Genomic DNA, 9612 nt, shown 5'->3' with positions numbered 1-9612 from the left:
AAAGTTATTCAGTGTACAATGATAGGCAATTTTTAAAATAGAAACAACATCTTTTTGCTTTATAGTGCGCAAGCTAACGATTATAAAATATGTTTATTCATTCAATAAAATATAGTTAGGCGAGGTAAACGGATAATTGATGTAAAGAAAAAAAACAAATATATAATCCAAAGTAGCAATTACAGTTACATGCAGGTGGGGAGAGAAACAGACAGAGGAAGGAGGCAAAGAAAGAGAGAGAAAGAAAGAGATAGAAAGAGAGAGAAAGAGAGATCGGCAGGTCGTTCTACAACAGTACAACTTTCAGCACGGATTATGCTGGAGCTCAGTAAGTTTGCGAGCACGGAGTACGCGCGATCCATTCTTGCAAAATAGCAAACGCGTAGGACGAGACATCGCACTAATCACAGACGATCGAAGGATTAAATCGAACGTGTGAAATATTGTCAACAGGTATTCAATATCATCCTAGCTCATCGCTATTTTTATTTACATTTTTATTTTCAAAATAAAACTATTTTCTGGTAATATTTTTTGTCTGCGCGTATGCTGATAAGAAAGACAAATTTCGAAATTTTACAAAAAATTGATTTATTTGAACGTAATTTGTCACGTAATTTGCATTCAATTTCCATTGACGGATTAAAATATAAACAATCTCAGATTTTTTATTATTTTTTCGACACATTTTTATTTGAATTACAATATGTCAGCGATTTTTTATAATTTGAATATTACAATAATATAGTGATTAAGAATCGAATTTTAAAATTAGAAAAAATAAATATTATATATAATAAACACAGTTTAACGAAATGACAGCATTTTTAATCTCTATTTATAAAAATTTCTTAATTTAATTTTTATTATTGTGCAATGTTATATCTTTTTTGTTATACTTGTCCAAATTTAAATTTAAACAAGAATAATTATTAAATAATTTTTTATTTCGATAACATTCTTTATATTTTTTTGTTTGTAAGCATTTTCAGGTTTAAAATTTCGTAACGATTTTTATTTTTATTGTTTTGCCGATGTCGTCCAAGTACATAATGTACCTTTGTTATTACACACACACACACATATATATATATATATATATATATATATATATATATATATATATATATATGAGAGCTCAAGGTCGCCTGTATTTACGTTTTCGGCTCGCTGTCGATTACTGTAATTTAAAACTGCTATATATTTTTATTATTTTATTATTTTTATTACTTTAATTTATTTTTTAATGTATTTTTAAATGTTAAAATACACGGATGTGTATAAATTATGACGTACTTTATCATGTTTGATGTTTGTTCTTGTGTGAATGGTATTATTCATGCACGCGTGTAATTTTGATTTACCTATGTCAGTTGCTGGTATATCTTCTGTAAACTATCATTACGCTAACGTACAACTTCTATTAAATGGCATATGATGTAATCCTTAAAATGCATGCGTATTGCGTATGTTCCGTGCAAAGTAGTGCGTAAAACGGTTTTTTTTTTTTTTTGCATAAAGACGTATAGATAAGATAGAAACTCATCTTATTTTACAAAGATGTTATATAATGTTTATATCATAATCGCTGTTATAATGACTCCGATTAACTCTTATTAGGCCACATCTTTCTTTTTGCTCTGTTTCGGATCACATAACGATCGAAATACTTGTTGCAGTTTTAACTACTTCAAAGTACTTACAAAAATTTATACATATTTCTTGACATCTGTAGAAAATAATCATGTACAACAAAAGTTAAATAAATTTAAACATTTTTTATTGATTATTTATACATTTTGTTATTAAAATGCAACAGAGTCAAAATAATATTTGAAAGTTAATTATGTAAAAGAGAATAAATAAAAAATTAATAAGAATTGGGATATATATGCAAAATTTATGTTAATATGTATTTTGTAACTGTAAATAAAAAATGCATACTGTGCATAATGTGTTAAGACATTCTTGTTGCCGAGTGTGTATGTAAATGTAAGTATGGTTTTTTGTTATTCTTGTAATACAGAAAGTTCATCAAACAATACATCATAACTATACTCAAGGCTAATTATAATTAATAGTAGCAATTCTTTGTCTAATAAATATGGGTCGAACAGAATCGGGTTTAATGTTAAAAATAACTTATCCATTTATTTAAATTTATTTTGTTTAAAAAGTGATTCTTCCAAGTATGTTTCAAAACACATTATGAATTAATTTAATCAAATTAATACTAACAATAAGATTAATAATAAGAATGTAACTCTGTTTCTGCTAAACTAAATCTGTAGTGCTAAAATATAATTTTCCATATATTATAAGTAATATAATTTTAATTTACGTATTTAAGTTATTTAAATAAATCCAAGAAACAATTATTAATTGTTAAAAAAAAAAACAAAATTTAATGATAGAAATTCTGTGAGACATATTCAGAAATTTCATAAACCAAAACTTTTTTAGTTGGTTTGACAATATTTTTACTTAATTTCAATGTTTCAATATTTCTTAACTGTATTTATGTTTTTTTTTTAAAAGAATTTTGAGTAGGAAAAAAATAATATTAACAATTCAAAGTTAAATATTTGTTTTTATGTCATCACCGATTATGGACCTGTCATTTCTGATTACGAAAACTTTATAACAGTCTTTTACATATGCAACTTTTCCTTTCGAATCGAAACGTAATTGAGCAAGAAAATGTTAAAGAGGGAGTGGCAATTTTGAAAAGGTAATATAATTATACGATTCATAACGACTTCATTTATCAGTGCGCTATCATTTCGAGTAATTTGGTTCGTGCGAAAAGAGTAGGTGAAAGTGCAAGACGTAATAAGCACGAAAATGCACAGATGCAGATTCGATATACTATATACTTTCAAGTGACGTATACTATTAATTATACAAACGTACACAAATCTCAATTTGGCAATTATTTGGCGTTATTTCTGAACACATTTAAGGTTGATTGACATTATTTCATCAATGTCAGCAAATATTTGGCGCTCTTCTTTATGTTAACGACTTTGAAATCTAAAAATGCAACGGTAGCAAATGTAAAAACATCATTATTATCATTATCACCATTTATAACGATTATTTATAAAGAAATTTATAAGATTATTTTAAATTAAACTTTTAAATATACAATATATTAATACATATGATTTCTGTTTTGTATTTATCTTATATTATTTTATTTTATATTAGTATTTATTATGTTATATTAGTCGACTCAATGTTATTAAAACTTTGACTTATTATGCTGTATACTTTCTTCTTTTATATTGTATATCATGGACATTTATTTTCGAAAGTCAGAGGTCAGGAATAACGATCGGTGAAATTAAAGAAAACGGAGCAAGACAGACGGAGCGAACATTCTGGCTCCAACCTGCATAGCGACAAGTTGTCAGTATCGAAACATTTATAATAAAATTTGTCATTCAATATTATAAAATTTTGTCACATTCATTTTATCTTTATCCGGAGTTCATCATTCATTGTAAAAAACAGAAGTCCTTTACTTCGTTTACGTCGCTTGAGGAGCTACCCAAGACTACACGCAAAATTTCAAACAATTTCAAAATAAATATAATTAAAAGAAAGTATAAAATATGACTCGTGACTTTAATTTTATATTTAAAAGTGTAATGTATACATGCAATGACATTTTACGTAAGCTTGTGGCAAAAATTAATTTACACACATGCTATTAATGTTATTTATGATCAAATTAATTTTATGTTTTTTTTTTAAAATAGATATTGCAAAAAACTTTATTGAAAGTTAATTTTAGATACATAAAATATTCTAAGTATAATCTATTACATTATTATTACATTACATATTCAAACATATAATATATATTAATATGTATAACACCTGCAGAGATGTATAACACCTGCAGATATTGCAAAATCTTTTTACGGCGTTTTTGGTAAAAGTAATTGGCCCAGATACTCGATCTCTTTATTGACTTCAAAAAGGTTTACTGCCAAGGTTACAGATTAAATAACAATCTCTCGAACCTTGCAATTGCAGTCTTAAAATCCTTTCACAATTTTCTCAGTAAAAAGTAATCGCAACGTATCACACTTGCTTGTTGATATTAAAAATTACTATCTAAGATACAAATGTATTTTTCGTATGTTATAAAAGTATCTGACATAACGATCTTTAATAATTTTTTTATGATTTTTTTTTCTTAATGACGAGATAACCGCCATATATATACTTGTATACCAATCAATATCGAAGAATTTTAATGCTCGAGAGATTCAAATTAACTTATAAAATTATAATTTTAATGTAATTTTAATATAATTATAAGATTTGAATATAATTTGAATATAAATAATTGGCTCATTGTCGATTTCCTATGATTCTTATTTACACAGAGATTTCTGTTAACATGACTTTTGCGCAGAACTTACATGCTACGATAAAATAACAAACTGCCAGAACAAGCAGACAAGAAGGATGAATACGGTGAATTTGAAGCAATGTGTGTAACAATGTACATTTCGCGTAGTTGTGTAACAATGCAAGCGCCATAAAGATTGCACTGCAAATTAAATTTGTGCGGTTTCCTACATGTTTCACCGCGTAGTAAAGTGTACTTTCTCTTTTTCTGTCTCTTTTTCTGTCTCTTTTTCTATCTTGACCACAAATTTCGCAATATATAATAAATTCCAGCCATGGCCGAACCAAGGTCTAAGATTCAATCCTTCTACAAGGACAAGACCATCTTCATTACTGGTGCATCCGGCTTCATGGGCAAGGTCCTCGTAGAAAAATTGTTGTACAGCTGTTCTGATCTCAATAAAATTTACGTTTTAATGCGACCTAAGAGAGGTCGCAGTTTCGACAATCGGCTCGAAGATATATTCAAATTGCCCGTAAGACATTGAATTATGTTTTTTCTATCTTTATCTTACTGTTAAAATAATGTTGTGGAAGTTGCTGCAATATTTTGAAATATTTTTATAAATGTCGTAATACGTTTGTACATTATTTTTAGGTTTTTTTTGCAAATTTTTTTATCAAGAACGGATAAGATCAATTAAATAAAAGTTTTTCTTATTTGTTAAGCAACTTTTTAAGTATTTTTTAAAATTTTTTTTATTGAAAAATTCCAAGAATTAAGCTGCATATAGCATTTCTTCTAAAAAAAAATTTTATAAGATACTTAAAAAGTTGCTTAACAAATAGGAAAAACTTTTATTTTAATTGATCTTATCCGTTTCTTATGAAAATTTGCAAAAAAAGCCTAAAAATCAGACCTCTAGACCGAATTCCCCCCTTAATTATTACAAGAAATTGGCAAATACATAGTTGCTAATAACTGATATTTTGATAGCTGTTTCAAAGAATACGAACTGAGAAACCTCAAGTTTTGAAGAAAGTAATACCATTTAACGGTGACATATGTTCGGACAATTTGGGTCTTACTGACGAACAATGTGAGCATCTAATAAATGAGGTAAACGTGGTATTTCATTGCGCTGCAACTCTTCGATTGGAAGCGAAATTGAAAGATGCTGTTGAAATGAATATGGTAAGATATTAATCTCCATAAAAAAAAGAAATTAAATCAATGTCAACTTGAATAGCTACATTAACATTTTTATATGTTATTAGTTGTTTGCATTGAATGCGTGATGCCTGTAATTATAGTATGATTATTATTTTTAAACTCTGTGTGCCCGTTCTAATATATTATTGTTATCATGTAAAAATATGTAGCTACAGATATTTTTAAGAAGTTTTAAATATTAAAAGAATATAAAATATTAATCAAACTTATAAATAATATAAATAATTCATGTTTTAGGATTAATATTTTGTACATAATATTCTTGATATATAAACATGAGATTTGATTTAATTTTCAAGGTAGGTACAAAAAGAGTATTAAACTTGGCAAAAGAAATGAAGCATTTGCTGGCCTATGTGCATCTAAGCACAGCTTTCTGTCACGTCGATCAGAAGGAATTAGGCGAACGTACTTATGATTCCCCTGATGACCCTCAGGATATTATGAGACTCGTTCAATGGCTAGATGAAGAAGCTATTGATCTTATTACGCCCAAGTAATTAAAAATCTGATGTTATTAATGATTGAAATCATTAATAATATTCAGCATAAACACAACTTATAAACGCATTTTGGTTATTCTTTTTAATTTACATTATTTGTCATTATATGTAATTATATATTTTTTAATTACGAACTTTATTGATAATTTTAAATATTTAAATTTATTACAAATACTAATTGTATATATGTATAGAATAAACTAAAAATTGGTGTAAAAATATTAGTAAACAGAATTTTTAGTTAAATTAAAATTCTTTGGATAATATCGCCAGCGGTGAAGTAATTCAGGAGATGCAATGGTTAAGCGACCAAACTGGCATAACTTAGCTTTTATTCAGTTAAACAAGCTTATCATTACAGCGATTTTCAGCGACAACGTTTCGACCTTTGGTTCAGGTCCTTATCGAGTCTAAAGGGTAGAAATTTTTTTTTTAGATTATTACATCCGCATCCAAATACTTATACATATTCGAAACGTCTAGCTGAAACGTTGGTGGCCAATGAATATCCCAATATGCCTTGCTGCATTGCTAGACCATCGATCGGTAATTATCGGTATATCTCATTAATTATCAGAGATTATATCTCGGCGGTTTATGTATAAACAAAAAAATATGAAGATTAATTAATGTCATTGCAGTGATACCTTCTTACAAGGAGCCTGTACCAGGATGGGTCGACAATTTGAATGGACCTATAGGATTGCTTGTCGGTGGCGGCAAGGGTGTTATTAGATCGATGCATTGCAACGGTAATTATAATGCCGAAGTCGTACCGGTTGATATCGCAATTAACGGTTTAATCGCAATTGCACAAAAAATTGCCACTAGCGACGAAAAGTAAGTGTTTAAATTTTGTTTAATCTCCCTATTTTTTGTAAATAAAATTTATCATCTAACACTATCTTTGTAACATCTAGACAGTAATATCAATTTCTTTTTTTTTTTTTTACTAGTATCCCTTAAGATATTTTTGATATCAAGATTACATAAGATTTTAAATTGTTAAAAAAAAAAGTTACTTCATTTTTTTATGTTATATTTAAGCTTTTCCTACTTGATTTATGGAAAATATAAATTTATCATAATTTCTAAATTATTTAAAATTATACAATAAAGAGCACCGCTTAAAAGCTTTTTATATATATTCTAAATTGCACTATTTTTGTTGTTGATTATTTGCGATTAATTATTGCTTCATTTAAATAGATAAAAAATATTAATTTTCCTTGTTTGACTTATTATTTATAGTCCAAAAAGTATACCTGTAATCAATTTGACGCAAAGCGATACAAAGCGCATTACATGGGGCGAAATATTAGAGACGGGTAGGCAAATTATTTACGAATATCCTTTCGAGGGACAAGTTTGGTATCCGGATGGCGACATACGTAGCAATAAATTTGTGCATAATATCTTCATCTTTTTCTTCCAAATCATCCCCGCATACTTGATCGACTTTCTGATGCTGATATTTCGACAAAAGAGATTGTAAGTTTCGTATTTTTTAATATTTTTAGACATTGTACTTACATTCTTTTTTTTATTTTTATCGATTAAAATTTCTTGCCTAACGTTTTTACATATAATTAAACAATAGTATGTAACTGTCTAAATTTCCATAATCATTATCTTTCTTTTTATTATTCTTATAGCATGGTCAGAATCCAGAATCGAATTTTAGATGGCCTCGAGGTACTGCAATATTTCACGACGCGACAATGGATATTTTATAATAAAAATCTAATTGCTTTAAACAACGAACTATCAACATTGGATAAAAATTTATTTCCAACTATAATTTATGATGTCGACGTACGGCGGTACTTTAAGGATATAATCCTCGGCGCGCGGCAGTACTGCATGAAAGAAGATCTGTCCACTTTGCCAAAAGCCCGTCGGCATCAAAAAATGTGAGTATTTTTTATTGTGAGTAGATTTATTACATTTTATAATATTTTCGAACAATCAAACAATATAATCCATTAAGAATAAAATCTGCTAATAATAAGTCATTTTTTAACAATCTTCAGAAACTGCACAAATAATAAGCTAAATCTTTCAATAAGCAGAAGAGAAAAATAGATATACTATATTTGATTACAAAACTTGCGAAATCTTTGTATATTAATATTATATTTTTTGCATTCTTGTGAAAAAATTAATTATATAACAAAAAATAGATTAGTAAAAAAACTGAATGTTTATTTGAGAGACGTTATTTTTCATTTAAATGTATATCTTTTCCTAATATTACAGATGCATTTTCCTTTTTATATATATTTAATATTTGTATATAAATTATATATACTTACAACTTTTGGTGCAACAATTTAATCCACTTTTCTCTAAAAATTTGATAAAATTATTTTTTAAATTCTCATAACTTATAAAATTATAAAATTATAAATTAAGTAAATTTTAAAATGCAATATATTAATTAAATATTATTACAATTAAAATTAAATTTGGATTAAATCTAAATGTATGTATATATTTAATTTAAATTAAATTAATTTTTCCTTATTTTTCACTTTAGAGTTTTTCTAATCAGAACTTTTATCAATTTTTCTTTATTATTTCTATAAAACATATTTGTTTCAGAATGTACGTTGTCCATATCACAACAATATATCTGTTTTACTTCGGTGTGTTATATTTTATTTATAACAATGTTGAAATGGTGAGGTTTTTCCTGGATTACGTTACTGAGAAAATAAAATCCTTACCATTTATTGGCGGATTCGTAGAAATGATGCATCTTTGAGAGCGCTTATTGTTAGAGCAAATGTTCTCTTGCATTTATGTTTATTGCGCTGTGCATATATACGTAATTTGTGGAACGCGATAAGTAAACGAAAATGATAATCTCTTCAACATTCTTTGCTCGACGCGTTCTTACGTTTAATATTCAATATGTATACTATAAGTATTTTTAAATAGCTTATAATTACGTGTAATGGGGACTACAAAATATAGAGGGAGAAGGGAATTTCAATACACTATCGGTATAAAAATCTTTCTGCGACAATATTAGCTATATTTTAATATAAAGACAAACTTGAACTCTATAGCGCAGATACTTCTAAAAAAGGGCGGATCTACTAATCAATTTTAATCTCTCAATAAAAATATAAGTGTAACATAAACATTTCTAAGAAACTTAATATTATAAAAAATATAATATTATAAATAATATTATAAATATACAAGTTTTGTGCAATATATATAGTTTTGATAAATATATTATTGTTATCAAAAATATATGCATATTTACTGGAATAAAGGTTTATATACATATGATATGTAAAAACATGTGATGGTGTGAAAGATTTCTTTATAAAAACCCATGATAAAAATCCATTAAGGTCTAGTACAATATATGTCGTCCCTCTTATATTAAAACTACGAATGTGCAAATATATTTTGTGCCACAATCACCAATGTGTAATATTTACTTAAATAATTAATCTACATAATATTAATATAACATAATGTATAAAAATATTA

At 26.9% G+C, this 9612-nt stretch overlaps 1 protein-coding gene across 2 annotated transcripts; it reads left to right on the top strand.

Annotated features, from left to right (window-relative positions):
• The first annotated feature begins 293 nt into the window (after nt 1–293).
• On the top strand, nt 294–9233 carry LOC140664894 (putative fatty acyl-CoA reductase CG5065). 2 transcript variants are annotated; one of them, XM_072890506.1, is made up of 10 exons: nt 303–453; nt 4430–4618; nt 4699–4901; nt 5363–5560; nt 5899–6095; nt 6539–6648; nt 6744–6942; nt 7354–7593; nt 7758–8015; nt 8707–9233. In XM_072890506.1, the coding sequence occupies exons 2-10, from the start codon at nt 4597–4599 to the stop codon at nt 8867–8869; spliced, it is 1590 nt and encodes a 529-aa protein (XP_072746607.1). In that variant the 5' UTR covers nt 303–453; nt 4430–4596; the 3' UTR covers nt 8870–9233. The 2 variants fall into 2 exon arrangements, with proteins under 2 accessions (XP_072746608.1, XP_072746607.1); XM_072890507.1 differs by lacking the exon at nt 4430–4618 and having other exon boundaries at nt 294–453.
• Nucleotides 9234–9612: the final 379 nt, after the last annotated feature.

The sequence above is a fragment of the Anoplolepis gracilipes genome, chromosome 4 (assembly GCF_047496725.1).
Source record: "Anoplolepis gracilipes chromosome 4, ASM4749672v1, whole genome shotgun sequence".
Taxonomy (NCBI): Eukaryota; Metazoa; Arthropoda; class Insecta; order Hymenoptera; family Formicidae; genus Anoplolepis; species Anoplolepis gracilipes.
Note: the sequence above shows the minus strand (reverse complement) of the source record. Positions and strands in the feature narration are given on the sequence as shown.

Coding starts and splice junctions, on each gene's coding strand:
- LOC140664894 (XM_072890506.1), top strand. CDS start 4,597: ATGTTTCACCGCGTAGTAAAGT. Junction 5,561..5,898: donor ATGCTGTTGAAATGAATATG/GTAAGATATTAA, acceptor TTAATTTTCAAG/GTAGGTACAAAAAGAGTATT. Junction 6,943..7,353: donor ATTGCCACTAGCGACGAAAA/GTAAGTGTTTAA, acceptor TATTATTTATAG/TCCAAAAAGTATACCTGTAA.